Below are 15493 nucleotides of genomic sequence, written 5' to 3' on the forward strand. Positions count from 1 at the left end.
TCTGGCCCTTGTCAGAGCTCTGCACCCATCAGCTCAACTCTCTGAGGGTGCGGGGGATGGGGCGGGGGAGAAAGATTTCTCCCTGATTAGCTGCAGGGGCTGCAGCAAGTGCTGCTGCCAGCACAGGGGTGGGAGGAGTGCTATGGGGCTAGAGGAAGAGGAGGAGGAGCAAGCCTCCTCCTTGACAGCAGCACCCAAGACTTCTTCACTGCTCCTGGGACTACACTTCCAGAAAGATGGGCCAGACAGGAACCCAAGCCCTGCACAGAAGGTAAGCACCCTACCCCACAGGTGAGGAGTACCACAGGGAGCACAGGAACAATATGTCCATTTTTTTTTTCTTTCTTTTTTTAAGTGGTTTCTTTCCCATTTAACTTTCTAACCCTCATAGATGAAAGTGTTTCATCATGGAAATTTGTTAAAGCATATCCAGCCTGCCATCCCCCACCTCTTTTTTTCTTTTTCTTTTATTCACAGAGTTCTATTTACAAATTAGGATTTATTTCAACAGTGTCAGCTAACCAAAAATGACAGCTTTTTTTGGCAAAAACACACTTGCTGAGGAAAAGGAAAAACTGCCCAACTCTTACAGCAACTCACATTCTGCAATGGGTTTTCACACCTACTAATGCTTCTACCTCCTACCTCACACCATAGATGTGGTGTATCTATAGCTATAGATACACCATAAACCCACACAGCATTGCCCTAAATATAGAGTTTTCAATTCTTGTGCCTTCTATGTTGTTTATTCCTCAAATATCCATGCCATCTTAAAATGAGGCTTTGTTGTTTTGGATTTTTTTGCTCCACAGTAAGAACTTCAGTCCAATTTCCTCATTTTTTAATTCTACATAAATATTTCTTTAAGTTCCTTAGCACTGGAGCTTGGAGTAAATTTAGTTGCTCTGTTATTTGGTTTTCCACATTTATGAGTGCATTTTAAAAGTATTTCATCTCATTTCTTTTCCAGGATAAGCTTATTACTCGCCACACAGCTAAGCAGCAGGAACATAGTGGTGCCATGTGGGAGATCAAATGATACAACCACAGCAGGTCCAAAATACAGCTACAAGGGTATAACAACCTCTTGGAGAAAATGAATCACTCCCACAGAAAATTCCCTGGGAATAATTTTCAGGAGTGGCAGAATTAGTGGCTTTGGAGAAAGTCAATCACTTCCCTTCTGTACAGTAAAAGCTGCCAAAGTTTGCCATGAGGTGTAATTGGGTATCCTCAACACAGCAGAATATGTAGGAAAAGGCATTCATCAGAGTTATGACAAACAGTTACAAAACTGTAAACAAATGTGGACAAACTACTACCATCCAGGTTATATGAAGCCAGTGATTTTAAGTTCTGTTTTGCTTTTGCATGGTGGTCATCGCCAAGCACTAGGCAGGGCATTACTGTGTGACTCAGGGCTGTAAATTTCCATTTTCTAAGCACTTTGTTAATTTTAGCTCATTAATCCTCATAGCAGTCTAGAAAGACGAGTTAATTTCTAAAAACAGGGAGGTAACAGCAGAAACATTGAGGTTTTTTAACTCCCAATATGTACCTTCAGCCAAATTGAGCTTGATTTTTTAAAATGGTCTGCTCTTCCAGCACTAGCTGACTTTCAAAGGTGCTACTTCAGAAGAACAGACTCAACATGGACAAGCAAATGTTAGAAATTATTTTTGAAAACTAGGGTCTTAAGAGTGACTCAGTCAACTCCACCCAAGCAGACAGAACAGTATTAAACAGGACAGTCAGGGGATCAGGCCCAGCCAGCTCAGGTTTAGGAAAGGCAGGTCCTTCTTGAACAACCTGATCTCCTTTTATGACCAGGTGACCCAACCAGTGAGGGAAAAGCTGTGAACATAGCAAACCTGGCTTTCAGTAAAGCCTCTGATACAGTTTCCCACAGCATTCTCCTGGAGGAACTTCCAGCCCACAGCTTGGACAGGTGTTCTCTTCACTGGGTTAAGAACTGCCTGGATGGCTGGGCCCAGAGAGCAGTGGTGAATGGAGTTACATCCAGCTGTAGGCCAGTCACAGGTGGTGTTCCTCTGGGCTCAGTGCTGGGGCCAGTCCTGTTTAATATATTTATCAATGGTCTGGACAAGGGAACCAAATGCCCCCTCAGTCGGTTTGCAGGTGACACCAAATTGGGTGGGAGTGTTGATCTGCTGGAGGGCAGAAAGGCTCTCCAGAGGGATCTGGACAGGCTGGATCAATGGGCTGAGGCCAGTGGTGTGAGATTCAACAAGGCCAAGTGCCAGGTCCTGCACTTGGGTCACAACAACCTCAGGCAGTGCTACGGGCTTGGGGAAGAGTGTCTGGAAAGTGGCCCAGGGGAAAAGGACCTGGGGTGCTGGTCAACAGCAGCTGACCATGAGCCAGCTGTGCCCAGGTGGACAAGAAGGCCAATGGCATCCTGGCCTGAATCAGCAATAGTGTGGCCAGCAGGAGCAGGGCAAGGATTGTCCCCCCTGTACTTGGCACTGGTGAGGCTGCACCTCGAGTGCTGTGTCCAGTTCTGGGCTCCTCACTACAAGAAATACACTGAGGTGCTGGAGTGAGTCCAGAGAAGGGCAACAGAGCTGGTGAAGGGTCTGGAGAGAGAGTCATATGAGGAGTGGCTGAGGCAGCTGGGGGTGTTTAGCCTGGAGAAAAGGAGGCCCAGAGGAGACTTTGTCACTCTCTACAACTCCCCGAAAGGAGGTTCTAGCCCAGAGAACAAGGAACAGGACGAGAGGAAATGGCCTCAAGCTGCACCAGGGAATGTTTAGGTTGGACTTCAGGAAGTATTTCTTCACTGAAAAGGTGGTTAAGCATTGGAACAGGCTGCTCAGGAATGTGGTGGAGTCACCATCCCTGGAAGTGTTCAAGGAACAACTGGATGTGGCACTGAGTGCTATGGTTTGATTGACACAGTGGTACTTGGCCAAAGGCTGGACTCAATGACCTTTAAGGTCTTTTCAACCTTAATGATTCTATGAATTTCCTAAAGACTGGATATGAATTTGAGAGTCCTTGGCCTCCAAAGCCCTGCTTGGATCATTAAATATCCCCTATGCTAATCTAAAATCGTACTGAATTCCTGAGTGAGTAACAGGACACAGAACAGTTAAACCCTTTATGATTGTCTATTAATTCAAAGTAATGCCATTTTCCTCTGTTTCCATTTGAACTGATCAGGTGATCAGACACTAAGCACTGAATTTGATTAACATAAAACTTCTTCTCACAAAGCTTAATTTAGAACTATTTGTTCCCCTTCAGAATAAAATAAATCTTCCTTAACTGCTTTTAAGCAGATGAGTAAATATAATATGTCCCTTTATCCACTAGTGCTTAAAGTGTAATACATACTACAGTAATTCCCTATTATAATGGAATATTTGCACAGGTTGCAAATTTATCCCGGAGGAATGAGGAATCTAGTGAATGGACACAGACATTTATTACACTGAATACTCGAGGTAATGCTGGCCTATGATATCAAGCCAACAAGCTGGATGATAGCCCTGATATAATTATGTAATTAATTAGCTCTATCATAATTTTTGGTTTATGACACTAACTTTTATGTGCCACTAGTCAATTTAATGGCATTTTAAATTGAAATAAGGCCCCTGAGAGAGATGCTACTTACTGAATCACAAATCTTGTATTCAGATTTCTTTTAATTTCAACAGATGACCTAATAAAATTGCTTTATAATTAAATCCATTCTAACAACTTCTCCTATGTGATTCTTTCTCTTCTCCCATTTTTAATTACGAAAAAAATTTCAATCAGAAAACATTCGCCTTCATAATTATATGCAAAAATCAGCAATCTCTTTTTGTATCTCTTACTGCTCCCTTCACACAGTGCTGCATCCTGGCTAGCTTTCCTGCAGAATTTTACTAGCATCCTCCAGAGGCAGAGTGAGGAAACTGCACCTTTTACACTGAAAATCTAGTTAAATTTGCTTCTATCTTGTTTGAGAAATAGTCAAGGCGTGGGGAGAAAGAGGAGCAAAGCCCCACATACTTTCTATTTCAGACAGACATTCAGAAGTATTCTCGTAACATAAGACGTGGTTCTCCAGTGAAGTAACATCAGATAAAGGAAGGAAAGGGAGTCCATGGCTCACCTCCACCCAGAGTGGCAGAGCCCCTCTATGTGCCACCTCCTACTTTCCAGCTGAAAAGGCAACCCAGCAGCGGGCATTGGCACCTGCTTGGGGCTGGGGAGTTGTGATGTCATCCAGGAGCAGCCCTTACCACATAGGCACCTTCCCTGCCTGGTGCTCCCCACCAGGATCTCACCCTGACACAGAACTGTTAGAATACATCCTCCATCCAGTGCTTAATACAGTGGCATTACATTGAGTAAGGAATATGAGCAGGTGGAAGCAGAACAATCCCCACAAGAGCTCTTTTCATAGGCTTTATTCTACACAGTGGCCACTGTACCCAGTGTGAGCACAACATCCCTGGATGGGAGCAGAGCTAAATGACTCCTTTCTGAGGTGATGATGACTACTTCATTGAAGGTACTCTTAATGGATGTGGTACTTTGCCACACAGAAAGCAAGGCAAACACAGAACAATGCTCTGCTTCTGAAAGCCATCACATCATTGCAGCCACTGATGCCTGGGAAATGGATGTGTTGGAGATAGTCAAGATGACACAGAACAGTTAAGAGAACACTTGATAATACTGGATGGTACAGAGAAACAGATTAAAATATTATCATTTCCCTGCAGACATAGTCATATTCTGTTCCATTTCTGCTCCCTAGAAAATAATAGCAGATACTGAGCATAAATGGAACTTAAATAGCTTGTATATGTGTTTTTAAGGCAAGCACATAATTTTAATCATGACTGAGTTTTAAAAAAGAGTGATATTCGAAGTGAGGTGAAAGTAACAGAATTAACAAATTTCTTACCATTTGCTGTGTTCTTTTTGAAGTTATCTAGAAACTCTTCCAGGAGCTGTGACTGGTTTGGAGGGGGCAACAAACTCTTTGGGTCCCTGGAAATGTCACCATCTGACCAGGACACACACATGGGTTGCTGGGTCCCGCAAAGGCTTGTTCTCACTGTAAGCATTACACTTCTTGCAGAAAACAGTAGCTCCATCTGCCTGAGCTCAAGATCAGACACAGCCTCTCCATTTATGCTCAGGATTTCATTGCCTACTCGGAGCCCTGGCAGTATGTGAAAGCAAAGAAAAAAAAAAAAAAGAGTTGTTATAATATAAAAAGTGTCACAATGCAAACCTTATGCTGACTTGTCTTTTATCTTTTTTGTTGGAATTCAAATAGCCTAATCCTACCACAAGTCCATTAGAACCAATGAGAGCTTTATTTGTGCTATATTTATACGGACTGACCTCATGCTTGCTTACTTTGATAGGTGCTACCCACAGTACAACAATCAAGTTGGTTTTGTTTAAAGATCCTACAGAATTGGGTGGGTGGGAGAGCAGCACAGCTTTCAAGAAGATTAGAATAGAGGCACCTCTCACAAACAGATACCATCACTATACAGCACCATAACACATATTTCATCATCTCTGAAGAACAAGGCACTACTCACACAGATCAAATTATTCACACAAAGCCGCAACAACTAAGGATGGAGTTTTTATCGGCTTTTATATAAATCTAAACAGTGGCAAGTGCTGTCTTTCAAAGTCAGCAAAACCAAGTAGACATTACTATCAGGTAGCAAATTAATATCTCTGTTTCAATTTCTCTGGGTTTATTTTTCAGAGAGCAGAACCCACATGATCCTCACATGTGCCAATGAAGAGAGGCACAGTTTCTGAGCAGCACAGTGGGAAGGCGCTCACAGAAATGTATGCAGAAAACTATTCTGGGGAGGAAGGCTTTTTGCCAGCAAAAGTGGAAGTGATGGGTCATGGAAACTGATCAAGCCCATGAAGTTCCCTAGTGTGAGATGAACTCTCTCTCCAGTTTGTTCCTCTGTGCAAAAGCACTCGGTTGGATGGCTAAACACAGACTTTGTCTCCAAGGGTGAACAAGAACTCTTCCCTCTACACTGAAAGGATAATTCAGTTACTCTGTGTACACTATTTTTCCTACTATTACATACTTTCCATGGTCTTCAGGAAAGAAAACTGTGAACAGTAAAAGCCAAGAACCATTTCGGACAGCTTTACTAAAGCTTCTTCAAGTTTTTGGACTCAAAAAAGATAATGAAGAACAACTTTAAGCACAAACAGGATACAATACCTTCCTTGTATGCCAGTCCATCAGGGAGAACATCACTTACAAAGATATGGGTGAGATGCTCATTTTCAGCAACTTGGGCTGTGACAGCAAAGCCTGAAGTAAAAGAGGTTTAAATCAAACAAACCCTCTTGGAAACATTTCCCTGTTATTTCGTGTATTTAGTAGACTTTACATGAGAAGGAAGATTCTTCTCATGAGAACACACCCACAGAGCACACAGAAGTTATCACATGGTTTCCCAGTCATTGTAAGGCCTGTTAAAATTATTAAGACTTTTCAACTCCCAGAAAATGCCATGCTCTGCTGTAAAAAAATTACATTTCATAAAAGTGTTTTTCTACCTCAGCTCCATGACATTTCAATAACACAGCACAGCTCATCATTACAGTAAGAGTTCTGCAGAGTGTCCATCAGACATACAGGTGTCCTAAACCATTCCAAAAACTGGAAACTGAAACTATAAAGCAGCAAACTATACAGACTAGTAAGTGGGAAAGGCCAGAAAATAATAATTTAAAACAGACCTGCAGATAAAGAACAGCACAAAGCTGCCTTATAAAGGTATCCTTGCAAGGTGTCTACCTCCCATGGATAAAAAGCCTGTCAGAACTTGTTCCAAAATATACTTTTGATACTGTGCCAACAGAGAATCCCATTACAAAAAAAAAAAAAAAAGGCAGGCCTTGACCATTGCCTAACTGAGAGCCCTTATATTAGTCCTGGCAAAGGACATTTGTTTTTGTGATAAGTCCATGCTTCAATTATTTGGCCAATGCAGCAAAATTAGAAAGTGGACCCTTCCAAAACATAGGAAATGCACCTGCCAGTGCAAAACACTCAGTTATTATGCACCAATTTCTTTGCAGACTCACACTTTGAGCTATCAAGGATGGCTCTATCTGCTCTCAGAAACAAAACTGCCCCAAAGAGAGAAAGTAAGCAGTGAGAAGAGTAAAACGAAGAATTCCTGAGAGCTTACCATAATCACTTATGTTTTCAGTCTTCATAAGATGAACATGATAAACATTTAATGGACAAATTTCTATTTCATCATACACCTGTTAGAAAAGAAGAGTAGCAGAAGTCATCAACTTAGGAAAATGCAAGCATCAAAGCCCAGATACAGCATGAGAAACAAGCACAATATTCTTTGCATCAAGACTTGCTGTCCTTACATAGAGAACTGTGTTACTGTGTAAGCATCACTGCTATCAGTGGCACTAAAGCTAAAGATCAAAAACCCACCCTGGAGCACAAGCTGGCACTTTATTTTTGAACTAAAAGCCTCATTCAAATCTTCAAACATTTCTTGAAGAAAGTGTTTGCAGTGCCTAGCCACCTAAAACTGTGAATCAGAATGCAGTCCCAGAACAGCTTTAAAACCTTATTTTAGATTGACATTTCACATATTTGTAGGTGATAACTCAACTGCAGCTACAGACATCACAAAACTTTATCTAAAAGGAGTCACACTTTCCTGGTCTACTATGTATTCATATGGCTCAGGAGCACAATACTCAGTATTTTCATCAACCAGTCTTCTGAGTTGTAGGCCATAGTGTCTTGGCTCCAGCTGTCTCATCTAAAGAAGAAAAAGAATGGAGTTTGGAATTTGTTATTTATTTCCAGAATCCTAAAAGACAGAGAAGTGACACAGACACAACAAGCTTCTAAAATCATGCAAAAACAATCTCAAAAAGTAATTTTCTACCTATTTTTGTAGTATAAACAAAACTAGATGCATTGCTTAAAAGATAAGGTTAAAGTGCAATTCCCATTTTGCTTTACAGTCCTTCCAAGTCCTTTCATAAACACGATGTCTTGGCTATCAGATTAACTGAGTACTAATATATGTTTCCAAAGATATCACAACTGTCTTCTGTCCTTTTGAACTTAACACTCACAACCACCTTTTTCCATGACTACTGCTAATGATTCAGTTCTGCTCAGCAGCTTTTGCTTCTGATGTAGAAAATGTATATGCACATATGGGCAGTTAGGAGAGGGGATGGGATGGCAAGCAGGTTCCCTAAGGGTTTGCCTTTATTAGATTTTATTTTTATCGCTGGGTTTCTTCTATGATCAGAGAGTTTCCCCTATTTTTTTTTTTAGCCACATGAAGTCAAAGCAAAGATCCTGTCTCAACAGGAAATAAAGGGAAATAGGGATATTCCCAAAGGATATTAGCCTGAAAGTGCTGAGCCCCTGATGGGAGGGTCTGAAAAAGTCAGGATACTGGTGACACCATGGCACAAAACATTTCATTTTAGCATATTAATAGAGCAACTATTCTAACACAGGAGGAAGCAACATTTCCAAAAGAAGACTGACTGCCTCCATGAGTGTTATTTAACCCCTTTAAGGCATCTCTGCAGCTTACAAAACCTAACTCTACTGAGTAACTAGCAATTAATTAATGTTTTATTGCATTCTACAGTTTACAAATTACATGTCTTCTGTATCCTGAAAATCTGAATTCAAATGCACAAGTTGTTGTATAAGTGCTATCCAAAAACCTCAGATGGAAAACAGAAATGAGAAAAGTATAAACCTCATAAAGCATGGATGAAGGGAAAAAAAACCCCTAACAACTCTTCTGAACTTTAGCCTTATCCACATAGCATTCAAACATTTTCTGTTAAGAAGAAAGATTCCTTACACTCACCAGAGCAGAATGAAAAGGTAAGAAGGAAAAGAACCAGGATAGATGAGCAGAAAGTATTCAGCATTAGAGAATGCTTATGAAAAGCTTTACACACAGAATAGAAAGACAAAATGAAACAGAAAAACATTTAAGAAAAAAAAATCAAGGAATTTAAAACTAAATTTTCATGCAATACAGACAATGAAAATTAAAAGCCAGCTTTACAATTACAAATATTTTGGAGTGATAGAGTAAGAGACGTAAGGAATTTCCTTTTCAACTTAATTTTACTTTTTAAAGTTTTATTTCCTCTTTCAGGGGTCTTGCAAGGCACCGTAAAAACTTCAAAATATTCTGGCTCTTCCGTGCCACCTGGCGGCCAAATCGTGTTTCAGACAATCCCTTCGGCCTGACAGGGTACACCGAAGTTTTTAAAAGTAAAGCCAAACATTAAACATTTTCTCCAGGATTCGGTCTCCACCAGGAGAAGCCACAAGAAGCTACTTTCTTCTTAATGATGCTCTGGAGACACATTTGGACTTGCCTAAATCAGAGTGCTTATTTTGATTTTAAAACTGTAGTTTACTCTGGATTGTTAAAATTTTTCTTCTTTTTTTCCTTCCACCCAATATTAGCATGTGAAAAGAGCCATCAAATTGGGCCCTGTCCTCCATTAAAAGCCTCAAAATTCAGTAACTTCAAGCCAGTTCAATGAGTTCACGTGGAAATTCACTGTAACCTATGCCCAGAAAACAGAGCTCAGGGGTAAAAAGCCATTTTTTCCAAAAAGCTGTCTAGCATAATTTAAGTGACTTGAATCACAAAGTTATAGAGCTAAGTTCAAGCGCTGACACGTGTGGAGGCAGAAGTGTTAGGTATATAACAGTGTTCCAGAGGTGCTGGTGTTTTGTTTGTAGCTAAAACTGGCATTTCTATTTCACCTTCAACCTGTGACTCAGTTCTCTGTTCCATGATCTATAGCAATCCCCTTCAAATTGCCAGCACTGACTTGCAGAAGGGAATTCACTCTTTGAAATCCACAAGTAGAGCTTGTATTTAATTAAAAGCTTAAAGAGGTCCTTTCAGAAGCAAACATACATGATTGCCTTTGTCACAGCAGTCTTAAATGTCTTAATCTCCTGGCTCTAACTCAACCAGTCCCTGCTGCTGCTCTGTGATTAATCTGCACAGAACAACCAGGTTTGCTGCAAGGACAACACAGAGTGGACACGTGCTGAGACTCCTCAGGGCTGACTACCTGGCACACTGTCACTGCTCTTGAAGTACCCCATGTGCTGTCTCCAGCAACACCTTCTGAAAACCTTTCCACAACCCTGCTGCCTTGGCTACAACATCTAAAAACCACAACTAAGGAAAGAGAGCAATGTGCCTGGAGACATGACAGGGAGATGCTTATTATGTATTATTAGTATTATATATTATCTCATTACTGTATTATTATATATAATGATAACCTTATCACAGTTTTCACTATTTATGCATCCACTGATAAACTGTGTCCCTTCTCAAGTCCACAGGTATTTACAAGGTGCAACTGTGCATGAAAAATAAGTACCTTGCATGCCAAAGACAAAACATCCTCCACCCTGTGCTCTGGCTTGAGTGTCAGCGCCACTCCTTGGCCGTCACCGAAATGAACATATGTCTGTGTTTCCCAAGCATTCTCCTTCTGGATGCTCTCTGGCACTGAGCAGTAGACATTCAAAAAATCGTCGACTTGCTGCTGGAAACAAGGGAGAAAAGTATGCTATGAGGATAAAAGTATTATATGAGTATTATATGAGGATGCTAAAAAACAAAAATAACCCAAAAAAACCCCAAAAAACCCCAAACCAAAAACCCAGAAAGTGCAATTACATTAGCAGTTTGAAGTGGCTATGTATTCAAACACAGTGCTGTGTATTTTCTCCATGGCAAGCCAGGGAAAGAGTTCTGTTACCTGCTCTCATTCACTATCGAAGACTTGATTTTCTAGAGCTCAGATTGAACTTGCTGTGCTTTCCCATTATGGAATTTTATGTCTTTATCTCATACTAATCATTGATTTAACTCCTTGTGGAAATATGTAGCTAGCTGGTATTATATCACAGTGGAAATAAATCTTTTAAGAAGAACTGACAACTACAATTTTACCTAACCAATAATGTAAAATAACTCTGTAAATAAATAAATAAATGGAATTAGTGTCATTTTGACAGAAAATAACAACAGAATTCCAGCAGAGAGCACTGTGGAGCAAGGCTAGCCATAACAAAATAAAGGACTAAAGCAAGAATTAAGCGCTGCTATTCTATTTGCAGTTTGAGAACATCGTGTTTCATTGGCAACACAGGGTATCTGCCTGTTTACCATTTTGCTCCACATTCTCCCTCTTTCCAACACCACTCCACCTGATCAAATAACATCGGTCCTAAACAAATTCCCTGTCACTTTCTCACCCTTCACTTTCACACTTTGTCCTGTACTGCACTTCAGGCTGCATGTTTCAAAGGAAACCACACAAGAAGACAAACACCAAGAGCTGCTCAGAATTTGGAGTTTCACATATTATTTGGGACAGCCTATTCAGCACATCACTTAAATACCTATATCAAGGCATTTAAATTTATGCAGATGGGGTCCCTTGATTCCCCATGCAGTCACTGGAAAGGGACAATAACTCCATGAAGTGGCAAAACTTCCACCCAAGGCATATCTTAAGATATCCTGAACTGTTCTCAGGAGTCCCTACCTCCTCCATGCTTTCCCTTAGTATTTTTGTTTGTTTGTTGGGCTGGGTGGATCTGTTGCCTACATAAAGACCCTTGATTACACAATTCTCCCTCCTCTCCACAGGGACACATGCCCAGGGGTGCACCGCAATTAAAAGCTGCTGTTAAAACTGCACAGGGACTGTTTCCCTTGCTGCAGGCAGCAAAGTTATTGACAACAATCTGTCAGGGGCAACAGAGAGACCAATATTATTTTGTTTTTGCAAATAACAACTGTGGCTGTAAAAATGATGAAGCAAGCAATCCTATCCAGGTAATTACCAAACAATGCAGAAATACAGGTTGCAGACAACCCAGAGTGTGGCATAGTAATAATGTGATGCCAGAGTAACGCTGGTTTGGTGGAATAATATTAATGAACTAATTCTATTCATTAATCTTGTCTGTCTTGCTGAATCATCCCTTTTAACTAGTTGAACATGAAATTTCAATTAACACAGGTAAATGGAAATCCTACTGAAATCCAGCAACTTATACATAACAGGAATCATATTCTGCTACTGCAATTAACGCAGTGTTGAAATCTACACCACGTGAAGTTTGACCTCTGTGGCTGCAGCTACAGCCTGCTCATAATGCCAGTGATGTTGAAGAAGATAATTCCTGTGGAACTGCAGCACTAAACTCTCAGCACTAAATCAAGTGCCTGGGAATGAAGCCTGACCTACCTCCACAGTGTAAATAACAGAACGGAGAAAGGGGGCAAGGCAGGGAGGCTGAGAAAGATCAGCACAAATGAGTCAGGCTGCATTTCCCTGGTGGCTTCCTCCAGGGAAAACCAATGCTATGCTTGCCTCAGCAAGGGAGGTTTGCAACTGCTACAATGGTTTATTGCCCTGCAACAGTAGTTCTTCAAATCTGTGCAGCTGAAATAAATCTCACTATTGCCAGAGATGAAAAAAATCCATAACCTCATATCATAGAGGATTAAGGTGATGAGAAATAGGTTCAAGGCCTTTTGATGTAAGCTTTTATAACAGGACAGAAAGCTCTGCAGCTGACGTGAGCTACATCCTTTCCTTGCCAGGTACGCTGATGCTCAAGCATACAATTTGAGATAAACTTCCCTCTGTTATTAAACATGACTGTGTTCCTTAACTGCAGTCAAGGAACTGTTGCTTCATCCACATTTTCCGTCTCAGAAAATCTGACATGAAAAGAGATTTTTTTTCCTGTTATGCCTGCAGTGACTAATTCCACAATAGTTCATTCATTCATTGCCACATGAAGTTATAACAACCTATCCAATTTTCCAGAAATAGGCGCCAGGATTTGCAGACTGTCACACGTTGTGCCACAGGGCTGCTGCAGGACCAATAGGTTACTTCATAATTTCCTCCCACTATTTGCCTCTGGTTTTATCATCCTTTTCAGGGAAAATACAGCTACCCTGGCAGACTTCACTATTTGTCATTCCCTACCCTCCGCAGGCAGCATTTTATAAAAGTTTTGATGCTGTTTTTGTTTTTTTCAATTTAAATCAGCCAGTGAAAGCAGGCTGATGCCAGACTAACGGTTTTCAAAGTTATGATGAATCATTTCTGAGTTGTCGTATGATTCACCAAAATGTCAGGATCTTAAAAATGCCCACGCTGTATTTAATACCCATTGAAAAACGGTTTCAGAAATAGGGTTGAAATAATAAGAAAAAAAAATGTTTTTCTAGCTCCAAGCTCTGCTCAGCACCTCAATTGTGTGGGTTTTTCTAGTCTTGAAAGACAACCCTGCTAAATTTTTAAATCCTGGCCCAAAACTTGCAGCCACATTGTCCTCTGATGGTCCCCCTCTACCTGGGGAACAGGGCTCTGAGCCCCTGCCTGAATCTGGAGAAGGCTGCTTTATCTAGAGCTGGACAAGAAGACAGACCTTCTCTGACACTTCACCAAAGACAGAGCACTTCATTCTGCCTGCTCAATAGTGCCTTCAAAGCATTTCTCTGTCTCCTCAGAAGGGCTCAGGAGGAGTAAATGCTCCTGTTAGGCCCGAGGACAGGAGACGCACAGCAGACCCTGTTGTATAAGGCAGCTCTGTCAACCTCCCAGCCTCAATGGGGTTGGCATCCAACTGACAGACTGGTGCCACAGCCCTTCAGGAGAAACCTTTCAGGGCCTGTGCCCAAGAGATTTGGTCACTTCTCATGTGGCAGACCTTTCCATGTTTTAGCACATTTGAACAGGAATGAATTGTTTTTGCTGTCTCTGAGATGGGGCATGGATGCCATCTCACACCACACACAGTGGTACATTCTGGAGGAATTTGTTAGGTGTTCTCTACAGGAGCTAATCTCAACCCCATAATTATAATTTATTTTGAAAACAGAGGAGTGATTTGGTTTAAATACTTTCCCACTCCCGGAAATAACAGGCAAGTGGCCAAGTAACAAAGGGAATTCAGGTATTTCAATACACTTTTTCAAAGAACAGACAAAATGTGAAGATACTTTCAGAAGGCAAAACAGCATTACAGGATTAGCTCCTGTCAGTGGGAGATGTCCTTCCAGACTGGGGGACAGCAACACTATGCCCCAGGGAGGCTGCAGGAATGGAGAAGGACCACAACTGAGGCCAGGCAGGGAAAAGCACCAGATCTCCTCCTCCTAGGCATCAGAGAACATCAATCACAGCTATTTACTGTGTAATGCTGCTGAGGGATGCTCCATCCTTCTCCTTTACTTGGGCAACCTCCAGCTTTATATTAAATCTCACTTCTTTGATGGGACAGTCCACAGACTTTACATAGATTTTATTGCCTTAAAACTCAAAATACAAAGGTTCTGTTGAAACAGACAAAGGGGAAAAATATACCTTGGGTTTCATCCTGTCCCTGGAAACCATCAAGGTCAGATTGGACTGGACTCTGAGCAATCTGATCTCGTTGAAGAGTTTCCTGTTTATTGCAGGGGGTTGGACAAGATGACCTATAAAGGTCTCTTCCAATCCCAACCATCCTATGATCTGCCATACTGTGAAGGATGCTTTCAAACAAGCTCAGCCCCAAGTCCCTCTCACAGTGTACAGACTGTATGCATCAGTGTGTGAAGAAGCTTCTAGGGGTTTGGTTTTGCTTTGTTTTTAAAGACTACCATGAATGCTCAGACACTTATGGTTAAAGCGGTTTCCTTAGCAGAATTATAATCTCACCATCTAACAATAAATACATTTTATGAACCTCTTTGGGGTATCTGAACCAGCCTCACCATTACCTTAGACAAATGTATTCAGGAATTCAAAAACATGATGATGCAGAATGAGAACAGGCATATCTTACCTCAGCAGAGTTGGCTGAATTCTGCACGCCAGAAAATCCATGTCCTCCTACTGAATCAAAAACCTATTGAAAATATTACAGATAAGTAAGTAGGTTAAACAAATAAACACCTTTACTTCTTATCTGTTCTGGGTAAATCCTTTGAAAAAATAAAAACTAAAACTAAATTAAGAAATATATATCAACCTGCTAAGCCCCAGGGATCTTTTTGTACTTTTTATTGCTTTATTCCAATTAGAAGTAATAAAGACATACAACTCTCTCCATATACAGAAAATTTAAGCAGATTTTCTCTTTTAAGATACTTGCACACACAGATTCATATATGTATAAAACATGTCCTTGTTTTTTCCTATCTACTATTTAGTAATAAGATTAAAGTCATTTACCTTCAAACCATGCACTACAGTGGAATTATAAATTTCACCCTTTGGTGAAATTTATAATTCTCCTGTTAGGGAGAATTACAAATCTCATCATGACTTCAAGGGACTATTTCAAATCATTGTTGCTGGTTTCTAAAAGTCCTACCCTACAGTTTTTCATCTC

General features: G+C 40.8%; 1 protein-coding gene across 1 annotated transcript in view; it reads right to left on the reverse strand.

The window, feature by feature from the left end:
* Positions 1 to 15493, reverse strand: part of TIAM2 (TIAM Rac1 associated GEF 2) — a 168201-nt gene that overhangs the window by 46046 nt on the left and 106662 nt on the right. Inside the window, exons 11-16 of the mRNA XM_069010622.1 lie at positions 14945 to 15007; positions 10462 to 10629; positions 7718 to 7823; positions 7221 to 7298; positions 6242 to 6334; positions 4931 to 5191 (exon numbers count right to left, since the gene is read on the reverse strand). Coding sequence (XP_068866723.1) covers positions 4931 to 5191; positions 6242 to 6334; positions 7221 to 7298; positions 7718 to 7823; positions 10462 to 10629; positions 14945 to 15007 — 769 coding nt within the window. The remainder of the gene's footprint in view (positions 1 to 4930; positions 5192 to 6241; positions 6335 to 7220; positions 7299 to 7717; positions 7824 to 10461; positions 10630 to 14944; positions 15008 to 15493) is intronic.

The sequence above is a fragment of the Aphelocoma coerulescens genome, chromosome 3, assembly GCF_041296385.1.
Source record: "Aphelocoma coerulescens isolate FSJ_1873_10779 chromosome 3, UR_Acoe_1.0, whole genome shotgun sequence".
Taxonomy (NCBI): Eukaryota; Metazoa; Chordata; class Aves; order Passeriformes; family Corvidae; genus Aphelocoma; species Aphelocoma coerulescens.